The sequence below is a fragment of the Aquarana catesbeiana genome, linkage group LG03, assembly GCF_042186555.1.
Source record: "Aquarana catesbeiana isolate 2022-GZ linkage group LG03, ASM4218655v1, whole genome shotgun sequence".
Taxonomy (NCBI): domain Eukaryota; kingdom Metazoa; phylum Chordata; class Amphibia; order Anura; family Ranidae; genus Aquarana; species Aquarana catesbeiana.
This window is the reverse complement of record NC_133326.1, coordinates 132,487,788-132,512,444: the sequence shown is the minus strand read 5'-3', so window position 1 is coordinate 132,512,444 and position 24,657 is coordinate 132,487,788. Positions and strand designations below refer to the sequence as shown.

The window sequence follows — 24,657 nt, the reverse complement described above, 5'->3', positions numbered from 1 at the left end:
AAACCATAGAATACTACTCCCACTGGACTAAAAAAACATAGAATAAACATACCAATATCACAGCAAAAATGTGTTTAGTTTGTTTGTTCCTAGGTATGTGTGTTATGAAGTCAATCTTTAGGATAATAAGGGCTCATGCACATGGGCGCTTCTGCTCATATAGCCTAAAAAGTGCGATTCTTGTTAAGACAAGATACTGCTGCATCCACAGAGGGGGTACACCATCTCTTAGTAACCGTTTCCTCCATCGGATAGTTTCTCAAGCCTTTTAGGAGGAACAAACACCCTGTCAGGAGGAGCCCATTCTGAAAAAACACCTCTTCTAAAATGGTGGTGTAACAGAAACATATGGGCCCCTGAGGTTGCTGCCAGGAACCCAGCGGCGGACACTTTGGCGCTGCAGATTTCACAAGAGGCAACTCTCGGACCTCATTTACACCATGTGCAGAGATGTCCGTTTTTCTGCACACGTTCAGCAAGGGCACAGAAGATAAAATTGTTCTCTACCGTATGTGCCCTGTTCACACCTGGTATCACGTGCAGATTACTTCTGTGCAGAAATCTGCAATGTGTATGCAGTTTTCTGTGGGGAAAAAAAAACTAACATGACATCAACACTGTGGGGCACATAACTGACGCATCAAAACTGATGTCAACATGAATAAAAACCTCACAGAAATGCGCAAGAAAACTGATGTAAACTCGTGTCTCTACAAGTAAACGCAGCGCAGTTTTTATGCACGTATGGTGTGAACGAGATCTGTGCTTAACCAATCAATTAAAAAAAAAACAGACGGGAGGATAGTTGCATACAAACACAAGTAGATGGTCACCCTGGGAGACTCACTCCAGCTGTCAGTATCCCTTCCCCCTCCTAGGCATACCCACATAACCCAAGGAAAGCTGAAAAACACATTGCCCTGTGCCGCCACAATGATGCCCAGTCTGGCTTTGCGCAGACAAAGCCGTCTTCCCATTACAGATATGTGTAGGACAGATGAAAAACATTAGGGCGCGGCTTATACAGCAGAGAATAAACAAGGGAATTTATCAAACCAGGCGCATAGAGAGGCAGGGCAGAATTCACACTGAACGCTATATGCATTCAGGAACAATTTCCCCCAAATGCAAAATGTCTGTGTTTGGGGCATACATCCCTGAATGCGTACAATCCTGAATGCAAGTACCACCTAGAACAGCGTATAGCTACATATTATAGCTTGGTATTGATTTTCTAGCAGGAATACAGGCATTTTTTATGCCACACTGGCAAAGGAACCCAAGTGCATGAGCACTAGAATAAATGTATAGATACAAACATATTAATGAGATAATGTGAAACACTGTACCTGTATCTAAGAGGGAACATTATAGCCAGAAGGGCTCTGCAGCCTTCTGTCAAGCGTTGGTAACTCCGGGAAAGAAATAAGATCTTATGCTCAGTGAGAGCCGCACAAAAGAGGCACAATACATTGGTGATGCCTAGGAAAAGAGAGGAATTATAACCAAGAGAAGACAGGCAGAGACTGCAATTATTTTCTAAAGGAGAGGTTGGATGGTCTTTTATAGGTAGACAAATGACACTTATGTGGGAGCAAGTATGTGGGTGTAATAAGGTATGCCCATCACATAATGGCAAAAGCTAACCATTTACATTAGATCTCATGTAAATGCATAAATGCAATGCATAGTCGCATAGTATGCAGGCATGGGGGGATTTCTGTGACTCTATGTGATCACTTACAGCCCACAAGTTTCTGATGTCACAGCAAAGTTTTCCAGAAGTATTTAAGCATGCTCCTGCCAGTACATAAGATGTCCATTCTCATAATTCACATTATTTACAGCTTCTCAACGAATGACTACCACAGGAAGACATGTAGAAAAATTAGTACACAATATGCTATCTAGCTAACTGTAAATGTAACACATTTGTAATACGTCATTTGGCTATACTGGTTGTATGTATATTGGGTGGCTAAGTGTACAAGACATACAATCATCACAAACAGATATTTACAGACTAAATATAGATGCATACCAAGCTGTCGAAATAACAGGGCCACGCTGCAGTTACTGATTGGAAGAGAGTCGCATATTGGGGTTTGGATCACTTGACGATCCCCGGCCCCCAGTGATATCGTTCTCTGCAAATAGCACCAATAGAAACATTCAGATATTGCAAATACAGGAGTGATATCTATACACCTACAGTATAAGATAAAAGGCAGAACAAGGAAAGATACTAGATTATGCTAAATACTACAAGGCACAGATTGGAGGGAGTAATGGAAGATTTTACACAGCAATAAGGCTCAGAAGAAAGTGAGTAAGGACAGGGAGTGTCAGGGTGGACAGCAGAAAACCAATTTACTAAGAAAGATCAGCAATAGAGCAGCCATGTAGCTGAAGAGGAATATGCTTATGTCAATTTTGATGAAATGCAATCTTAAAACTTAAACAGAGTAAATAAGCTCTTGTGTTACTCTACTGACAACTACACTGCCCAAGGGTAAAACTACCTTTAGAAATATAAAAACATTTGCTTTTATTAACAAGGCTCTATAAAATCAGCACAAGTATAACTTCATGCAGGTATCTGGTCATTCACTAAGTTTGCATGGAGTATATTCTAACTTTGTGCAGACAAAGCTGTTTTCCCATTACAGATATGTGTAGGACAGATGGAAAACATTAGGGTGTGGCTTATACAGCAGAGAATAAACAAGGGAATTTATCAAACCAGGAGCATAGAGAGGCAGGGCAGAATTGCAGCAACCTACTATTAACAGTGAGATCTAATTCAAGTGAGCAGCTTAGTTTGTAGTGAGTAAAAGCAGCTCTGCTCAGTTTAAAGCTGGCCATACACTATACAATCTCTTGTACGATTTCTGAGCTTTACCAAAACTATATATATATTTAAAAAAAGGACAAACCTAAACAACCCTTTGCATATTTGCATCTAATCAGGCAAGCCCTCATACTGCATAGTTATTGATAGATTGTGCAAACAGATTGTATAGTGCAGTGGTCTCCAATCTGCGGCCCGGGGGCCGGATGTGGTCCTTTGCTTGCCTTTATCTGGCCCTTGGGGACTATTCCTCCCACTGATACGAGGCACTAGTCCTCTCACTGAGGCCAATGATAATTCATAATTCCTGTCACTGATACCAACAATAGGACACTGTTCCTTTCACTGACCCCAATGATTGGGCACTATTCCTTTTACTGACACCAATGATTGGACACTGTTCCTTTCACTGACCCCAATGATTGGGCACTATTCCTCTCACCAATATCAATGATGGGGTTACTCTTCTTCCCACTAACACCAATGATGGGGCACTCTTCATCCCACTAATACCAATAATGGGGCACTCTTCATCCCACTAATACCAATAATGGGGCACTCTTCATCCCACTAATACCAATAATGGGGCACTCTTCATCCCACTAATACCAATAATGGGGCACTCTTCATCCCACTAATACCAATGATAGGGCAATCTTCCTCTGACTAATCCCAAAGATGGAGCACTATTCCTTCCCATGATACAAACAATGGGACAATACCCCCTCCTCCAAATAATACCAATGATGGGGCATTTTCTACTCCCACTGATCACAGTCCAGACCCCTTGAAGTCTGAAGGACAGTAAACTGGCCCTTTGTTTAGAAAGTTTGGAGACCCCTGGTATAGTGAATGGCCACTTTCAGGCCTGCCCCTTATCACACCTACAATGTGCACCTGGCAAACACTTCCAAGTGCAATGATCATTTTTTCTCTAATAGCAAACATATATGAAATAGTTGCAGATGGCTTTTTAGACATGCTGGCCCAAAGTTGGCAAAGCCAAAATAAAACATTACCCCCTTGAAACATGACGTTAGCTTAACAATGCAGTTGCCTGGTTTACTTTATTAATACTCCACCTAGATGCTCATGCCTACTTTAATCTCTTTATATATAAAATAGAAAAATGTTTTCTCATCTAGGCCCATTAAATTGTTTGACCCAGGCATTCCAGTAAAATATGTGATTAAATGACTTTTCTTCTATCTTTCAGAGACTCCAATAGTGAGATCCCAGTGTGTGAAATTCCAGATCTGCTGAACCAATTAGGAAAGTTACATTGTCCCCATAAGGAATTTTTTTTTTAAATACTATGGAGAATGCAACAGATACAGTAAAAACATTTGTTTTAGCAAGAGGAGCAAGACTTCAAGACAAGTATAAAATCAGGAACAATGGCAGGGAGATCTCAATGGCGGAGTAGGTGACTGAGCCAATCAATCAGACTTCACCATTAACTGAAATGCATCAGTGGAAATCCTTTTAAAATGAGTACACAATGAAGATATTAAAATGTAATTCTAGGCAAAAATGCTAATCTTCCCTATATTTCTATGATTACTGATATCTATTTTTCGTATTATCCACTTTTTAGCTTTATAAATGGCTGATTTGTAAACAACTATCTAATCAAGCCATTCAGAAGCCCTCTTTTCTGTCTGTACCTTTTCTCCCCAGCCAGCCAAATCCGCCACCTATTCTGGCCCCCCCCTTCTTCTTGTGACATATACACATCAAATGCTTCTCATGAATGAAGGTGGTAGAAGAGAATGTACATGCCCACTGGCCGCCCTGTGTTTGACAATGCAGGGGAATCACGGTCACGTTAAAAGGGAGCAATAATACCTTTTGGGACATATCAAGGAGGTTAGTGATAGCAAATGATTGGCCCATTCAAGACATTAACGGTTTACAACTACTTTAAATGCTGTGCAATGGCAAAGTTTTGTAGCTGTAGAACGTATTGTGGCACTAGAGTCATCGGTTTCAAATCCGAACTGGGACAACCCTATCGATTTATTTTTGATTACTACCATTAGATATTAGATGGTTTATTGTTGCGGCTTTGGTTTTTAGGAGTTATAGTCTGAGCGCGGTATTCCTACTTATTTAATACAACCCTATCTGCATAGGGTTTTCATGTTCTCCTTGTGCTTGCATGTGATTACTCCCACACGCCAAAAAATATGCTAATAGTTTAATTTGCCCCAGTATGTGTATGTATGTTAGGTAGGGACCTTACAATGTAAGTGCCTTGAGGGCAGGGACTGATGTGAAAGTACAATATATGTAAAGCACTGCGTAAACTGTCGGTATAAAAAATACCTGTAATAATAATCATTTTTAGGAGCTGAAAGCTAACCTCCAGACAAGCGCCTAGTTAAAAATATATAATTTTTTTGAATTTTGGATTTCCACATCTCTACCAGAGAGAACAGCTCTGTTTTTCATTGCTGCAGTTAGGTAACACATGCCTTGTCTCTGCCACAGCATGTGATTGGACAGTGAAGGAGAAGTAGAAGATGGAGGAGCCCCTTTCTCTTGTCACTCTGCTCTCTCCTACAGGATTGGACAGTGAAGGAAACATAGAAGATGGAGGAGCCCCTTTCTCTCGTCACCCTGATCTCTGCTATCAGCATGTCCCTCATCAGTACATGAGTACTACATCACAACAGAATGGCTTTATATGTTATATACCTCTCCCAGTCTGAGCTACTGTGCAGCAACTGCAAAAGGCTAATACCAGGTCCAGTTCGGGTTATTACGCGGCTTCTGTTTAAGAACATGGAGAGTCTAATACCTGTGCATGCAATACCAGCGTTTTTGTGTGCCATAGAGGCACAGGTACAGCATCCAGTCTGTTGCCTGCAGCCAAAGTCTATGGCAGGCTGAAATACATGGGACAAGGCTGAATGCTGTACTGTACTCATGTTTAGGGCGTTCTGCATTCAGGGATGTAATCCTCTAAAGGAGACACCTGTTTTTAGTGATAACATTCTAAGATGGAAATTTTGTTCACTTTCCCATTTCTTGTTACATCTCCAAGACAGGAAGTAAACGTAAATCTCTCTAACAGGGAGTAATAACCTGATAGGGGCTTTAAGCCTTCTTAAAGAACTTCAGGGAAAAAAATTGTTTTGATTGTGGAGCAGAGATATACTTACTTATTGAATCCATTGATTCTCCAAGCACAAGACTGGTCCCTGCCTTTCCTGCCCAACGGTCTTGTGAATGGACTGTTCCTGACGTCCTCACGCCCATAAACTTACACTTTTTTTGAGAATGGCAGGAGCAGTCCACTGCTGGAGGTGGGGAAGCACAGTTTTACGGAAGACTGAAGGATCAGGTAAGTATAGCTTTTACTTGCACCCCCAGACAAAACAAGCAGTTGACCCGTGCAGTGAGGGCACAGCCCCACAGCATGGGAGAATAAAAATGGTAATTTCATTAAGTTCTTCTTTAAAGTAAAACAACAATAAAATTGCTTGACATACACTTCATAAGCAGAAGTAATTTTGGAACTGAAGAGTAGGACTTAAAAATGTGAACAATTTTAGCAGTGTTCACACCTACCCATGTATTTGCTGGTAAAGCAGTCATGGCTGTAATTTGAGAGCTACCTCTCATTATTTGATTAAAGGAAAAATAGAACAACACAATTTGGACTAATGTATTCCTTTTGTATTTGGAGGAACTTCATGACTCAGGAGACATTCATACCTGCATCGCCAAGATGCTTCAAGGTTTAAAGATATTATCTGAATTTAAAATTGTTCAGCAGATGTACACCATCAGAAAGGTTAGAACTTCAGTCAGGTTTCCTACTGCTTTCTGTGATCCATGAAGATTTTTCTCCTACCTTTTTACCTCTGTGACACCAAGACACAAAATGGAAAGTGGAGATGGAGGGTAGGTGTCAACAAGAAAGGAAGGTACAGTTTCAGTCGGAGTCATTTTATATCACTTCCTGTCCCTCTGCCCCATCACCAGGACATGAAGTGAGAAGAAAGCAATAAAAACCTGAAAGGTCCTAACCCCTTCACTATTATTAAAGGAAAGTAGTTTAATATTTGGCTAAACCCCTTATATTTTATAGCCCAGCAGTGCTTAACAACCAATCAGATCACAGCAGTTATTCCTGCAGCCAGTATAAAACAAAAAGGCAGACATGTTTGGCTTCTGTGGTCAAGTCATGTCTATCTCCTCTAGTTTTCTAGATCTGTTGCACTAAGGTTGCAGGTAGATGTTTGCTCTTCTTGGAAGGGGCTTCAGAAATAGGATTTTTACAGAAATTACAAACTTTTCTCAATATAATGAATAACTGCTAAAACTATATAAATGTTGTTTCTGTTCTTATGTTTATTAAGATTTAAAGCAAATTCTGTGGTTCCATTTTTGTTAGTGGCTCTCATGCCTTCCCAAACGTCTAATTGAAATCTTAGTGCTTGGGGATAGGATGCTTCCCCCATATTAAAGGATGTGATGGAAGAGGAGAAGCAGGCAGTGTGCAGTGTGGCAGGAATTATAATGAAGTGCATACCATACCATCCTGCTCCAGGTCAGACTGGGAAAAAAAAAACATATTAACACGGAGTCAGAAAGCAACAGACACAATCTTGAAGCAGCTAACAACTACTAGGTCCTAAGAGATAGAAAGTGAATGCTAGGAGAAGCCCCTTGTGACAAACCTCTGGAATAATGAGTAAAAGATTCAGGAGAGAACACTGACCTGGGACCCTCCAGCGACCGGGACAGTGCAGGTTAGCAAATTTCCAACAACATTCTCCAGAGACACGCTTAATCCGTCCGTATGAATGGTATAAATCAGGCCCAGGGAATCCTGCAAAGTGAAATGTGCTGCATCAGTACAGCTTTCTGTTAAATATACAAGGCATTGCAGCGGAAATGAAGACAAAGAAATAAAATGGAAGTTCACTTTTTTTTTTTTTTTTTAAATGAAAAGGTGAACAACCCTACTAACTCCCCACTGTACTACAGTGCACACGCAGTATGAAGCATTCCAGGAAATTGAAATCCCTACCCTTTTTCCTCTTTCTGTAAAGCTTCCAGGACAGATCAGAGCAATTCTGACTGGCTAAAGTTAAAGTGGTCACATGATAGTGATGACCAATCAGAATTACTCTGATCTGTCCTGGAAGCCCTACAGAAAGAAGGGGAATAGCAGCGGGAATTTCAAATCCCCACACCTATGCACTGGCTGCATGGGCACTGACAGCTCATTGCTTATGAAGGTAAATGCAGCAGGGATCGACGGGGTGGGATTCGGGAGGGTGAGGGTGTAAGTTCGCCTTTTCATTTTTTTTTGAAAAGGTGAACTAACCCATTTAAGAGCAGGAAGGCTGTTTATTGTGCAGCTCGGAGTACACTCTCGGATCGGTATCTGCGTGCCGGGATAAACAAACTCTCGTGAATGTGCAGTTACATTATGCCGCACAAGCCAATCTAGATATCAAATGACCCAGTACCTAAAAGAATCTAGAAAGATGATGTCTGCACTGGTGAGGGACTTTGCAAACATTGGAGTCGAGGCGGGTACTGCAGATATTAGTTCTGCTTCAGAACAAAAGGGATGGAACAAAAGATTTCTCCTCATCCCCCAGCCAAAGCACATACAAGATTATCAGATATCACACCTTTTTCCTTGTTTGCCAATACACTTCACAACGCTACAGGCATGTAGGTCTGATTTTAAAAACTGATGCAGGGGGGGCGGGGGGGGGGGGGGAAGCAAATTTTATGTTTTACTTTGTCAATAGGTTGTCACTGAACTTTGAGCAAGACTATATGTTTATGTAAGTTTATGTATACCTCATCACTGACACTATTTAAAACACATAATGCGTATGTTTAGCTAGTTGGAAAATAATTTGTTAATGTTTATTCATTTATTTTTTGCATTACAAACTCACAAAAGAGAATCGTGGATTCCACTCTGGGCTTGGAATAGAATGTAGTACACAGGTGCTTAAAGTGGAAATTTAACCATAACAAATTGATTAAAAAAATGTTCTTTAGCAAGGAACGTACATTCTACATTAATAATTATGCTAACAAAATTAAAGTGCTGTAAATTGCCTCCAGCATTGCTCCTGTCTCTTCTTGCTGGGGGCTGCCATTTTGTTGAAGCCCAGAGCCCCTGAACAGCAGTGAATCTTTAGGCTGTCAACAGATCCGCCTCTACAAATTCAGCACAGTGCCTAAGAATAGAGAGCAACTGAGCATGTGCAGAGCAGGGAGAGAGCGTATTACTGGATTTTTAATAGGCACTTATTTTTAACATTTTGCATAGCTTTACCTGCAAAAGGGGCCAATCTAAAGTGATCTAGCAGGACTTAATTTTCTGACTAAAGTTCCACTTTAAATTAACTTTCATAAACAGTGTAGCTTATTACAAATGTTCATATGTTTGTCATACATAAAACATAAAGGGAATCTTATGTTATAAAAAAAAAAAAAAATCAGACGCCGCAATTGTGGACCCGCTTGTTTCACTTTTTACTTTGAGTCACTGGTCCAGAATAAATAACTATCAAAGACTTCTGACTCTCAGTTTCCCAATCTGCATACTTGCCCCAGGTCAGCAAACCAGCCAGGTAATAAATTATTAGAAGGCCATAGACGGTGCAAACTTCTTTCCTGCAACCACAGGTTGCAGGAAAGAAATTCACGCGTTTCCCCCATCAACACAGACAGTGCTGACAGAGGAACCCCTCCTGCCGAGCAACTGTCTGCCACCCCCACCGGGTGAAGATTATTGCTAGTGGCTACAATACAAAAACACAAAAACAAAACAATATATAAAAAAAAAAGAAAAAAAAGCTTCCTCCATCCACACAATCTAGGTGGATAATCTGATCTGCAGTCACCGATCAAGAAAAATTTTGAAACAAGTCCCCTTGGCAGAAGTCAATCATTAGACCAACATCTGTCAAGCAGAAGCAGATACACACAAACAGCTTTACTTCAACAGAGATGGTAGGGAAGTGAAGTATGTGTCTGAATAGACCCTTTTTATGAGCTAGTGCAAAGCACACCTTCCTCTTGGCATCATTTACTATAAGGGGCAAGAAAAAATGTAAAAACTGCTAAGATCTCAACATGCCACAAGGTTCAAAACGGGCTTTTTTAAAAAAAAAAAAAAAATAGGTATCTCGTTATATATTCACCATTTCATTATCGACTTCGACACACTTCATTGCTAAATGCACTGAAAACGAAACTTACCAACTTATACACAGGATAATATATAGCTACCTTTTCCTAAAACATAGGTGTGACAACTGATCCCAAACAGAGAAATGGAAGGTCATTTAAAGCCACAAAGCACTGCTCACCCTGAAGACCTCCGGATGGTCCAGACGTGATACAAGCACCAAAGTCTTAGGAGCATACAGTTGAGTTGTAGATGGTAAGGGGGAACCTTCTTCTGCTTCTCCATCCCTCTGATCAATAAGGTTCTAATATAAACATTTACAGACAAATTGTCACAGAAAATCATGTCCAAAATATAAATATCGGAGGTGTTAAGATTTTTTTGAGATTGAATGAAGAATTTCTTTTTTTTTTTTTTTTTTTTTTTTTACCAGAAAGGCCTCGTTTTAGCATAAAGGCCTTGTTTACCTGAGCATACTAAAGTGTGCAGAGGGCTGTTTTTGCCTGCACAGGATGCACAGGTGTTCCGCGCATTTGCATGCAGGCAGTCCAAACCACTGAGATGCAGCAGCTCCACAAGCACAGTTGCTGCTCCTAGACGGTGTGAGTTTGGGGACACACACACCTGTATGGATGCCCAACTGGGAGTCTGTGTAGCCACTGCATCCTGACAGACATAAGTGGTTAGCACTTCCACCTAGTAGTACTAGGGTCGTTGGTTCGAATCCCAACCACAGCACTACCTGCCTGGATTTTACATGTTCTCCCTGTCCCTGCGTGTGTTTCCTCCGGGTACTCCGGTTTCCTCCCACACTCCAAAGACATGCTGGTAGGTTAATTGGCTCCTGTCTAAATTGGCTCTAATATGTGTATATATGAATGTGAGTTGGGGACCTTAGATTGTAAGCTCTTTGAGGGCAGTGACTGATGTGAATATCTAATATAGATGTAAATCGCTAAATTGATGGACCTGTAATAAATAAATAAATATATGGGGCTGCCTGCAGGGATGCACGGAACACTTGTGCATACTGTGCAGTCCCTTTACACGGGTGTACACTTCATTATGCCTGTGTTAACAAAGCCAAATGCTAAAGAGTAGATGATTCTGTACACAATATTCACAGGCTCATTTTTCATTTACAGCAAGCACAAAGGGGCATAGCAGGGACACAGCAATAATCCTGACCTACTGTTATATCCCACAATATACAATGTCAAGGCAGTGGATCTAGCCAGGGATAAAACTTCTGAGGCGGTATCTCTGAATATTACTTAATACGTTAATCCAGTTGTTTCCTTGCATGCCAAAGCCTCTTAATTTTCTCACAATGGTTGGGTGCTGAAGCTGTTGTGTCATTTATACTTAAGCTATATTTCATAGCTAATCTCCATCAGCTGCTTTTCCCTGTCGAGTGTCCTTACTGTCCAATGAGGCAATCTCAGAACAGACTTCCTTGTGTAGTGCTACAGACAATGCAAGCAGAAACAACCTATTCCAGGAAGACGAGAACCATGGGTGCAAAGCAATGGGATAAAGAAGACATACCGGTGCACACTCCTCCCAGAAGGTGAAGCAGCTACAGTAATGACGTTCTGAATTGATGTCTGTCAGAACAGCGATGAAGAATGTTGGAGCGTTCTTCTCTGCGCATAGCTGCCATCCACTGGGCTGACAAAACTGTAATAAAAAGGGTGTGTGAGACAAACAGGGATCACAGAAGACTTAAAATTAACTACTAGTAAATATCTAAATACAGAATATTATATACTAAGAATAGGCTGATTCACATAGTGATATATGCGTGTGTTAAAGTGGTTGTAAAGGCACAAGGTTTTTTTTACCTTCATGCATTCTATGCATGAAGGTAAAAAAACCTTCTGCGTGCAGCAGCCCCCCTAATACTTACCTGAGCCCCCTCTAGATCAAGAAATGTCCACGAGAGCCTTGCCTCTTCAGGGACTTTCACTCCTGATTGGCTTTTGGCAGCAGCGGCACCACTGGCTCCCGCTGCTGTGAATCACAGCCAGTGAGCCAATCAGGAGACAAAGGGGGTGGGCCTGAGCCACGGCTCTGTGTGTGAATGGACACACAGCCGTTGATTGGGAGTGCGCCTGCTTAATTGCCCCCAGAGCAAGCAGGAGGGAGGAGCCAGGAGCGCCGGCGTGGGACCCGAGAAGAGGAGGATCTGGACTGCTCTGTGCAAAACCATTGCACAGAGCAGGTAAGTATAACATGTTTGTTATTAAAATAAAAAAAAAGGCTTTAATATCACTTTGAAGAATGAAGAGTTTGTCAAAACTGAATATACCATAATTTTATAATTAGGAAAAAATGTTTTTTTTTTACTTACTATAAAATCTTTATCTTGAAGTCCAATGAGGGGCCCAGGAAGGCAGTAATTCACAGTCCCGTATGATCCCCACGACTAACTGTCATGTCTCACTTTGGTGAGAAAGCAGTTCATAGAGCCATAACACAGAGGAGCAGGACCCGTGTACCTCAAACAGACTTCAAGAAAAATATATTTTTACGGCAAGTTCAAAAATCTTCTTTTCATTATCGTCCAACAATGAGGGACACAGAAAAAGTAGTAATTCAGAGAATTTGGGATGTCCAAAAGCAGCCCAACTGTAGGGGTGGGCAACAGCCAATGAGAGATCCAGAGAGAATCCAGAACAAGACAGGTAAGCACCACTCATTAAAGGGTAAACGGTTACATGACACACCTCAACTAATGTGAAGGACAACCCATTATCCATCAAAAAGAAAAAAAAGGCGTTTAACAATCTACCATAACTGGAAGAATAACATAGACCAACAGCTAGGGAGGTCAAGAAAACAGGATGTATACTGGGGTACAGTTCAAATACCAATATACCTAACCCTTGCCTGCACAGAAAGGAGGGTTGGACAGGCAAAGTACCAAAGTATCAACTGGTTAATACCCATAGGCTTAAATAGAACACCCTTAAAAGAGAAGTATGGCCAAAACATAATTGTTTTTCTGGGTCACAGGAGTGCATTTACTTTGCACACATGTGACCCAGAATTTATCCTACTGTTGGCTGACGTCACAGTGGCATTCCAGGCCCTGGAAGAATCCCAACCATATTATTGGGATACACCCAGCTGCCTGATCGACAGCAGGCTTTGGCACTCAGCGTGCAGCTGAGAGGCAAAGCCAGCTGTGCACATCCCCTAACTGGCCCAGCACTCTTCCTGCCACTGTTTCCATACACAAGCTGAGAAAGAGCTGGGTCATATGACAGCTGTATATTGATTAGGAAAAAAGGTACTTCAATGCTTTTTTATTAAAATAATGAATTTTGTGCCATCATCCACATGCTGAAAGAAAAGAGATAATGTAAATTAAATAGTGTGGGTTTAGCTTCACTTTACCCGTTTTTTCTGCAGTAATTTGCCATAAAATGTGATCTGATTCTCATCTAAGTCACAACAATTGACAAATACGATCCGCTGAAGCTGAAAACACGCAAACAATTCTAATTCCCTGTGTCTTTTTTGAACACATCCATTAAACATTCATAGTGCTGGGAGGAAAAAGTAAATGAACCTTTAGACTAATTTTGTCAATGAAAGCTAACTGGAGTCAGTAGTTTGCACACCTGGAGTCCAGTTGATGAAGTAAATTGGAGGTATAGTTTAGAGCTACTTTGATTGATAAAATACACTCAAACATTTTAAGATTGCGGTTCATAAGAAACACCAGCTAATGTGAACCATGTTTCGCAAAAAGGAGCTCTCTGAAGACATAAGATCAAGAGCAGCTGATCCATATAAGGCTGTGAAGGAATACAAAGCAATTTCAAAGTGTTTAGGCATCCACCAGTCGACAGTTAGACAAATTGTCTATAAATGTAGACATTTAAAGTGATTGTAAAGGCTCGTTTGTTATTTAAAAAAAAAAAAAAAAAAATTATATATCATACTTACCTTCACTGTGCAGCTCGTTTTGCACAGAGTGGCCCCGAACCTCGTCTTCTGGCGTCCGCCGGTGGCTCTCGCGGCTCCTCCCTGCATCAGATAACCCCCTAGGAGAAGCAGTCTCCCGGGGAGGTTACCTCGCGGGGGCGCTCCCGAGTCCAGCATTTGCGTCCATAGACACGAAACCCGGACTCAGCCCCTCCCCCCGGCGCTCGCGTCATTGGATTTGATTGACAGCAGTGGGAGCCAATGGCTGCACTGCTATCAATCTATCCAATCAAGAGCCGGGACCCCGTGGAGAGAGGCAGAGCACGTCTCCGCCAACAGAAATACGGGGCTCAGGTAAGTAAAACGGAGGGGGGTCGCTTTCACTGCAAGGTGTTTTTTTACCTTAATGCATAAGATGCATTAAGGTGAAAAAACACGCAGGCTTACAACCCCTTTAAGTACTGTGGCTACTCTTTCTATGTGGGCACTCATCCAAGATGACTCCCAAAGCACAATCCTCAATGAGGTAAAGAAGAATCCCCAACAACTAAAGGCTTGAAGGCAGGGTGTCTATGACATAACTCCATGAAGGAAGCCAATGCTCTCCAAAAAAAAAAAAAATATTGCTGCCCGTTTTCCAAAGAGTAGATTAGAAAACCACAATGCTACTGGGAAAATGATTTGTGGCTTTAGGCACTTTACACAAAAGTCAAATTGTTCCGGAAGAGTACTCAGAACTATGTTTGGTGCAAAAAGGGCACAGCTTACCAAGATCAAAACATAATTCCAATGGTGAAGTATGGTGAAGGGAACATTCAACATTTGGACTTGCTTCACTGCCTCAGGGCCTGGACCACTTGCCATCATCAGGGTGAACATTAATTCCCAAGTTTACCAAAATACATGTCAGGATAATGTCAGGGTTGCTGTCCACCAGCTGAACCTTAAAAAAAGTTGGGTGATGCAGTAGGTTAATGGCCCTAAGCATCAAAGTAAATCCATCACAAACTGGCTTCAGAAAAATAGGATTTTTCCTACAGCTTACCTGTAAAATCCTTTTCTTGGAGTACATCACGGGACACAGAGCAGCTATAGTATTTACTATCTGGGTTATACTCCACCTATAGGTGAATGGACACTGGCACACCCAAAACACAGGAAGTCCCATCTCTTTATAACCCCTCCCATACAGGAAGTACCTCAGTTTTGTAGCAAGCAATTCCCAAAAGAGGGGAGGGACCTCTGTGTCCCATGACGTACTCCAAGAAAAGGATTTTACAGGTAAGCTGTAGGAAAAATCCTATTTACTTTATCGTACATCACGGGACACATCTAGAGCTATAGTAATTACTATCTGGGATGTCCCAAAGCAATGCCCCTGAGGGGAGGGAGACACTATCATAGAAACTGCCACCAAAGAAGGAGCTACTCTGCTATTTGTAATATGCTGAGGCCAAAGGCTACATGATTGACATCGACCTGGTAAAAACCCCGTAGATGTATAAACAAAAGACCAAATAGTGGTCTTGTACACCTGGGCCACTGATGCCCAATGATGGATGGCCCAAGATACTCCCACACCTGGTAGAGAATCTCTCCCCAGAAAAAAAAAAAAGAGCTTTTTTGCCATTTAAACCATAGGCATCATTCATAAACTTGCAGATCCACTGCTAAATATTTGACCTGGATGCTGCCGGCCCTTCCTGGGCTCTTCTGGCAGCACAAACCAGGATTCCTGACTTGTGCCGACAACTCAAGTAGACCCTGAGCGTCTGAACTACTGATTCAAGTGAAAACTAGAGGGACCCCTTTAGGCAAAAAAAATGGATGAGGATGCAACATCACCTTATGATGCGAGACCAAGAATGGATCCTTGCATGAAAGAGCCACCAACTCTGACACTCCACTTTGTGAAGTGATAGCAACCAAAGAAGCCACCTTCTGAGATAAAAGGACCAAGAGAATCCCCCGATTGGTATAAAAAGTGGCCTCTGCAAGGACAGTCAAGATCAATTCAAGTCCCAAGGACACAAGAATGGCCTAACAGGCGGGACTGTCCAAGTTACATGCTGTAGGAGGTATGAAACAAGGAGTGAGAAACAACGGCCCCTGGAAAAAAATGGATAGGGATGAACTCTGACCCTTAACAGTACCTAAGGCCAAACTCCTTTCCTCTACTGATTGGAGAAAGAAAAAGAAAATCTCCCACCCACATATTTCTGCGGGTGCCACTTCCTGGCTTCACCCCAGGCAAAAAAATTATTTTCAAGTCCTGTAATTGAAGTTCCCCGAAGCAGGCTTCCAGGGGCTCAACAGTGCTGAGATACAGGACTCGAGACCATCAGGTCCCGCTGGACTGGGAGTGTCCAACGAGCAACCCTCGCAAGACTCGCTATGTCTGTCTGTGTACCAAGCCCCCCTGGGCTAATTCGGCCAACACTAATATCAGTGTTACCACCTTATGGATTCTTCGCAAACGATGTGTCAGAATCTGAAACGGGGAAAATAAACGACAAATAAGGGAGAACCAGACCTTAAGGTGTTACCAGTACACGTACCCCTATTGGCAGTGGGACTCTTGTCCCGGACACACCTGTCCCAAACTGTTGTAGAACTTGGAATCTAGTAGACTCCCCTGCAGATTTGCCCCCTTGCCACTATCCTATACCTGGAATATGTATTGGCGATAGAGACAGCACTTGTACTGTCCAAGACAGAATCTGATACACCTCCCTGAGTTGCATAACCTCTGGTGCCGCCCTGGTGGTTGATATATATATATATATACCTGCAGAGGCATTTCCAGATTGAACTTACAACAGGTTTGTCCTATAATCCAGAGAAAGGCATAATGGCCAAAAATTCCAAGCTATTGGACAGTATTCTCTCCTATGGAGACCAAGCCCACTGAACTGTTGCCAGCCTCAAGTCCACTTAGAGAGACATCTTAGATAGGCATCAGTGGTTATTACTTTCCAAATTCCTGAAAAGGAAGAATATCAAGCACCAATTTTTGCTCTGCAACACCCCGGAAACAGAGCCTTCCAGCAATGCAATGTCTGGATCTTCAAGTTGCAGACAGTGGATGAACCTCTACAAAGACCTGGAGTAGGGCTGTATGTAGAGAACGTGCTCTGACCTAAACACAGCTTCCTCCTGTAGAAATATAACGAAGAAACCCCTGGAATTGACTGCTTCCTGAGCAAAGATTATTGCGGTAAAGAGTATTGAGGTGTCTTCAGCAAGCCCCGCACTGGGGCTAGACACTTTGTGAACCCTCCGGAGCTGTGGCCAACCCAAAGGGAAGATTCACAAAAAAATGGCTTTCCAATGCAATTACAGAAATCTTTGATGAGCCTGGAAACAAATCGCCAGATGAAGATGTGCGTTTACAGATGATTATGGACCACAAAATCTACCTCTTGCAGAAAGATCATCAACTGAACAGTCTAGCCTATCTGAAACAGAAGGTTGTTCAGCGGCTTGAGATCTTAAGATAGACCTCACATCCCTATTTGGCTTTGGAACTGCTACCATTTAATTGTCTCACAATAATGAGCCCATAACTTCTGCTCCAAGAGCAAATGCAAGGCAAAAGACTGACGACTCTGTGACAGACCCAGACAGTACCAAGATGTGCACTTAACCTACCAGGTTTCTGCCAGCTAAAGATGGAACAAACCACCTCAGAGACTGCCCTAAGATTTTCTGGCCTGAGATACTCTCAACACACAGCAGCCTCAGATGCCTCCCTCACCCAGGTGGGGAAAGCTTACAGCATCTGGTATCCCCGGGCAGTCTCCCATCTATATACTAACCAGGCTTGATCCTGCTTAGGCTTCGATCAACTGAGATCAGGCATGATCAAGGTGATGCGGCCGCAGTCTGGCGAAAAATGAATGTGACAGTAAAGACTGAAATGCCAAACACCACAGTGCCTCAGAAGCACCCGACACCACTGTCCATCGGGAGATGTGGACACCGCCAGATCCCTGAACCTGAGGGCGGTGCCCCTGCTCCCCCGGCTGCTGCTCTTTCCTGGAACCATTAAACTGGTATAACAGGTAAATAACGCAGCAACTATATTATCCAACCTAATATACAGTTCTCCAAGGATGCAGGCCTAAAACAATCTTGGTTTACCTCTATGCAACCCCTTAGGTATGCAAGCATGCAGGTATACAATTATTCTTGCCAATCGTGCATTTATGTATGCAGTACAAGGTCAATAAGCATACATGCATGTGCCCCCAGGCAAACAAGCACCTAGGGAAAAAAAGCATATGCATGCAGTCCTATGCAAATAAGCCCATATGTATACAGCTTAATGTAAACATTGGTATTCAGTACAAATGAAAACATGCCAGTATGTGTTTAAGCAATATACATCTATGGAAGCATGCGTTTATGGAAGCATGTGCTTATGCAACTATGAATTTAGGCAAAATATGAAAGCGTGCGCTGTACACACACATTCATGCGCCCATGGAAACAAGCATTTTCGCAATAAGCAAGCATGCGTTTATGAAACGTGTTTATGCAACATTACGCAACACGTATCTATGCAGACATGTATAAACATGCATCTTTATGCAACCATGTATCCTTATGCGATCATGTATCCTTATGCGACCATGTATAACCATGTATAAACATGCATCTTTATGCGACCATGTAAAACCATGTATATCTATACAAATATGTCTAAACATACATCTTTATGCGACCATGTATCTTTTTGCGATCATGTATAACCATGTATATTAAAGCAAACATCTTTATGCGATCATGAATAACTATGTATATTTATACAAACATGTATCTTTATGCAATCATGCATCTTTATGAAAACATGTATAACCATGTATATTTATGCAAACATGAATAAACACGCATCCTTGTGCAACCATGATCATGTATCTTTATGCAAACATGTATAACCATGTATATTTATGCGAATATGTAAAAACATGTACCTTCAGTTGTATTCCAGCAACCGTGCATTCCAGCTAGTTTTCAAGTAAGCACCTGCTTAACTGCAGTTGGCCCCATACTAGTCCTGCAGGATTTAGCCAAGCACATATGTACTATACTCGAGATACAACTCTTTAAAATGCACCCATGCTCATGTTTTTCCAAACGTGCATATTTAAACATGCATTTAAGCAACAAGTTTGCACGCATGTATACTATGCTGCACCTGCCTACAGAGCAGCAACAACACTTTAAAGTGAACTGCTAACCATCCAGGGGTGTATAGATTTACAGTTGTACGGTCCCCCCAAATAAGCAGTAAATATGCAGCATATAATCATGACTTGTCTGTCACACAGCTCTCCCATAGTAAGTACTCACACTTTGTTAGTATCCATGGGCTGCTGCTATGTGTCCAGAGGCCTACTAAACCTGTTGCCACAAGGCATGGCTGCCCTTCCTGCCTATATAAAAATAGGCCATACTGAGTGAGCCTGCGCCTTCTAGTGGCTGAAGGAGAAAAAGCAGCCCACATGAGTAAGAAGTACATAGCATGATTAAACAGCACACTGCTCCCAGTTGCCACCGGTAGAACAGACAGTCAGAACTCTTATTTTTTTTTTTCAAAAAAAGAGAAACTGCAAACAAATGCAGACTTACTATTCCTGCTGCAGGACTCTGAACATAACATGAGTCCAATCTTCACCCATCACGGCGAGCTTTGTCATAAAACCTTCAGAGACTGGGCCCCTCTTAATCTAGGGTCCACTCCCATGAACCTGTATAGCACCCTGCAGGAAAGCACTTTGGTCAGAACAAACACTGCACAGGGTTCCATTACACAGGGTCCAGCACCGTAAGGCTGCATTACAGGCAAACCTCAAGGAATCTTCTCTCCTTCCAATGAGGCTCAGGTACCATCCATTTTGGCTGACAGCTTTTTCGAATGGATCTGATTAAAGTCCATAATTCTTAATAGAACCGTCCAGACCTCCAAGTATGCTCCAAGAGCACATGTATCACATCAGTGACCACCACCTTGCAGACACTGGCGAAAAAACCGAGGTACTTCCTGTATGGGAGGGGTTATATAGGAGGGGACTTCCTGTCTTTTGGGTGTGCCAGTGTCCAGTCACCTATAGGTGGCGTATAACCCAGATAGTAATTACTATAGCTGCTCCGTGTCCCGTGATGTACGTTAAAGAAAGAAAATGCGCCTTTCGGAGTAACCCAGTCAGAGCCCAGACTTTAACCCCATGGAGATTCTGTGGAATGACCTCAAGATAGTCATACACCATACATCCTACAAATGTGTCTGAGTTGAGGCCATTTTTGTAAAGAGGAATGGTCGAAAATTCCTCCTGAACATTGTGCAGGTCTGATCCAGAGCTATTGAAAGTGCTTGCTTGAAGTCATTGCTGCCAAAGAAGGTTTGACTTGCTATTAACGCCAAGGGTTCATTTCTTCCAGGACAGTGAATGTTTAATGGGTTTGTCCAATAAAGACATGAGAAAGTAGAATTGTTCATGTCTTAAACACAAATACCGTTTGTCTATTGTGACTTAGGCCGGCCATACATGGTTCGAATCTTGGCTGGTTTAGTAAGAACCAGCCAAAATTGGAACCATTAATGGGCTGGCTGAATGTACCAAGTTGATCGATCGACTTGGGTACAGCCAGCCTGTTGGATTTGCTTTGGATTATTGCACGCGGCTGCTATAGCTGCTAGCGATAATCACTGTCTTCTCCTGTCAAGGAAGGCTTCCTCTGCCCACTCCCGCCCCCTCCCAGGGGGCAGATAATAGCTCAGCATGAGGGAATTCCCCTGCCAGCACTGTTTGTGCTGATGGGGGAATCGCACAAATTATACACCGTCTATGGCCAGCCTTAGATGAGGAGCAAATCTCATTTTATGGCAAATAACTGTAAAAAGCCAGTTAATTCCAAGGGGTTCACATACCTATTCTTGACACTGTAATCTGATTATATGTATATTATTAGCACATACTGATTTGCATACACTTGAGTGAGTTAGGCATTTAGTGTTGCTTTTTTTAAAGGGAGCACTGCACATTTGAAAAATGATATAATTGTAAATTTTATGGTAACTTCCTGTGCCCTCTGGCTGTGATGTTATAGTTACAATGTTCTCAGCTGTTGTCGTGCACAACAAAACACTTCCACTTGTGCTATGGAAGAGAGATGGTGGTGTTCTGTAGTCCTGTTCTAGGGTGACAATGATGTTTCTTGATTCAATATGTTGAGTAAGCATTGTCAGCCTAGGATAGAAAGTGTGTTAAAAGCAGGATAAAAAAAAAAGGAAAAAAGCCTTTACAAATGCAGCCACAACATCTAAGGACTGGTAAGCTGAAATATATGTATTTTTTGTTCTGGACTCTAAATATGATTTAACTTGACCCGCCAACCTGTTTCTACATCAAAGCATGCTGCAAGACCACTAAGCAGAAAAGCTCTTCTAATGAAGTCCTGCTGAGATAGATGGCCATTCTTGAATACAAGTGGATGCGCAAAAGCATTGATTCTTGGTGAACCATGCATACTAGAACAGGATGAGCATTTACAGTAATGAGATGATGTAAATTGATTTTGCTTTTAGAGACCATCTGAGTGCAAACCATTTTTGGGAAAAAAATAAAAAATTAACTTCTTAATGCTAACATTTCCCACTCGATTACACTTCAAGTAATGCAAACGGATGGTTAGAGAAGACCTAAGTAATGCAAGCAACTAAGGCAGAGATTACCGATTGAATGTAAAAATGAAAAAAAACAGCCACTAAATTACTACTAATGTCACCAGTGTAAGCATACAGGGACACAATGATGGGTACATATGCTCACTCACACACAAAGTTACATCTATCCAATGTCTACATGTAATAAGAAGTGTGAATATTGCAGGAATTGTGCTCTTAGAGTGCCAACAATGCATTCATTGCTCAAAAAACAACACCCCCAGCCTGGTGACTTGATTTGCAAGGAAAGCAGAAAGCATCATGGAGCTAAAGTTATTTAAAGTGATATTAAAGTGGAAGCAAACCCTCCTTACCTAAGGAAGCTGCCATCTTGGCCTCTAATAATTCTTCAACTGCCATAATGCTGCACATGTGATCAGTTATGACACCAGTCATTGGATGGTTTGAAAGTTTGGTTGAGAGCACAACCAATGTGAAAGTTAGCATTTCCAGCAAGCCGGGAATGTAAGTGTTTTTTGAAACTGGGTTTACTCCCACTTTAAAACTTTAGGACTTTAGGATAAAATAATAAACATGTTATACTTACCTGCTCTGTGCAGTCGTTTTGCACAGAGCAGCTCCAATCCTCCTTTTCTGGGGTTCCCTGCCTGCGCTTCTGGCGCCTCCTCTTTGGCAAGTGCCACCATAGAAGGTCACTTTCTATGGGGGCATTTGTGCAGGCTCGCTCCTGAGCTGCCCTGTCTGTGTCCATTGACATAGACAGGGCGGCTCGGCCCCACCCCTCACTCCCTCATCAGAGGATGTAACACACAGCAGCGGGAACCAATGGTTCTCCCTGCTATCAGTCTGCCCAGTGAGGAGGAACAGAGCCAGCAGAGTCTTTGCTCTCATGCACAGTGCTGGATTGGGAATGGGCTTAGATAGGTATGACACGTTACACAATTTGCAAAATAAAAGAATAAACAAATATATTTTAAGTGAATGCCTGATACAGGCTTATAGAACACAGCAATTATTTGAACGTGTTAATAGAATGAGCAAATATGGCTTCCACCATGCATATACTGTATAATTAAAGTGTTACTAAACCCAAGACCCTGCATTTACTATATCTGGTCTCCCACAGTACACGGAAAATGGAAATGCAATCATGTTAGTATATATAAACTGCTAAATACCTTTTCTCATAAGCAGTTAGAGCAGTCTTGTGAGGTCTATCAGTGCCCGGCCAAGCACTGGTTAAAGCTTGTAGGAGGAGTTTTCAGTCTCCTCTGACCGTCCTATGAGGCTGCTTGACCCCTGGCCCTCTGTCTGGACAGTGCTGATTGGCCCTGTGCCGATCACATGCACACTCTCACAAAAAAATAAAAATAATACTCTCTCTAGCACTACACAACAAACTGAGCATGTGCAGATTGCCCCCAAGGCTCTGTACTATCAGCGGATGGATGGGAGACTGTGGAAGAAGGGGAGGATCAGAGAAGACAGGATGAAATAGCCTTTTTACACAATGCACAGGATTAACGCCTTGGGTTCCACAGCGAGTATAGTAAGCATGCTTTACGGCACATACAGACCGATTTTATGGTTGTGGGTTTAGTAACACTTTAAATGTTAGAAATAAAAACAATGACATTAAAATGACTTACATGATGTTGATCTCATGCATATATGCATCTTAAAACAAATGATGATTTATATAGTTTTACAAAACATGCTATACATACTGAAAACTATTGCATTACTCTTACCAGTTCAATACCCTGGGGAAAGGGGTTATCTTCCCAATCTTTTTCAGGGAACCTCTGCAGAATCTTGCCCTGTCCAATGCCACTGCCTGAATAAAAGAATATGAAAATACTGAGCATAACAAGAACAAAATACATTCCTGCTACATTATAATTTGCCAAGACAATGATCACATATTTTTAAAATGACAACAGAACCCTAGTAATAAAATACAGTTAACACAAACATCAAACATCTTTTCTTTAATCCCTGTTTGCCCATAGAAGAGAAGAGAAAAAAAAAAACTCTGTAAAGGCTACAAGCTTACACGGGGGTCTGGGCCTAGTGAATCACACGGAGAACGGGAGCGAGTCTGATTCTCCCCCATACCTTGAAATACTAGAGATTTCTCAGAGCTTCGAAGGATGACTCCAGTGGTGGGACAGTAAAGTAAAGGCAAATAATGGCAGCAAGCGGAAAGGCAAGTAAAATTGGATAGATTTTTGTTCACCATCTGTGTCCCATTTTGAAGATTCTCCTTCACTTCCTGTCCCATAGCCAAAACAGGAAGTGAGAGTAAACCCCTACAAGTTATAGGTATCTCTTGGAGCCCCCCAGGTCACCAGAACCAGTGTCCCCATTAGAAGATTTCCCCACTTACATTTCTGGGGATAACCCAAAATTTGTGATTTCCTTTACTTATAATGATAATGGTACACAGGACAAAAAGAGGGTGAATCTCCTTAACTGAAGCACAGACAGCAATAAAAACTGACAGCGTTTCTAATCCCTCTCCTTTCTGTCCAAAACAAAAAAAAAAAAGTTTTGCCTTGATTTAAGATCATACGCTTGAACGATGATCTCTCTGCTGTCGAGAAATGCTGGAAAGGAGAAGCTGGTTACCCTTTATGGGAACAATCAGGAAGAACAAAAAGTCAGTCTTTCCAATAGAAGCAGTGGCTTTAGGGTAAACCCACACAGCACAAACTACATACATCCAGATAATGATGAGAAATCTGCTGCTGCCATGGAGCTGGATAGAGACATGGAAGAACAATGCCCTGGCTGAGTCTAAAGGCTGAAAGCCACCTTTAGAAGAAAGGAGGCTCTGTGCCTCAACACCATCTGGACCTTGGAAAGGGAAGCCACTAGTGGAATGCAAGTTCAAAGAACCTCCTGTTATAGCAGAACTGTTCCCCTCGTGTCTGGGATGTGACCAGTTGTGTTGCAAGGAATAAACAACACAGGGCACCAATGTAAACCTTGGGTACTCAA

General features: G+C 42.0%; 1 protein-coding gene across 10 annotated transcripts in view; it reads right to left on the bottom strand.

Annotated features, from left to right (window-relative positions):
• The window catches only part of SBF1 (SET binding factor 1), a 173,740-nt gene that overhangs the window by 69,233 nt on the left and 79,850 nt on the right, over positions 1 to 24,657 (bottom strand). For 6 of the 10 annotated variants that reach the window (XR_012242804.1, XM_073619267.1, XM_073619269.1 and 3 more), the window contains exons 2-8: positions 23,406 to 23,491; positions 11,577 to 11,708; positions 10,210 to 10,332; positions 7,584 to 7,694; positions 7,395 to 7,418; positions 2,042 to 2,147; positions 1,350 to 1,482 (exon numbers count right to left, since the gene is read on the bottom strand). Coding sequence is in view for 9 of the 10 variants with exons in the window: in XM_073619267.1 (XP_073475368.1) it covers positions 1,350 to 1,482; positions 2,042 to 2,147; positions 7,395 to 7,418; positions 7,584 to 7,694; positions 10,210 to 10,332; positions 11,577 to 11,708; positions 23,406 to 23,491 (715 nt within the window). In the remaining variant the exon portion in view is untranslated. The remainder of the gene's footprint in view (positions 1 to 1,349; positions 1,483 to 2,041; positions 2,148 to 7,394; positions 7,419 to 7,583; positions 7,695 to 10,209; positions 10,333 to 11,576; positions 11,709 to 23,405; positions 23,492 to 24,657) is intronic. The other 4 variants (XM_073619268.1, XM_073619272.1, XM_073619274.1 and 1 more) reach the window with 1 other exon arrangement.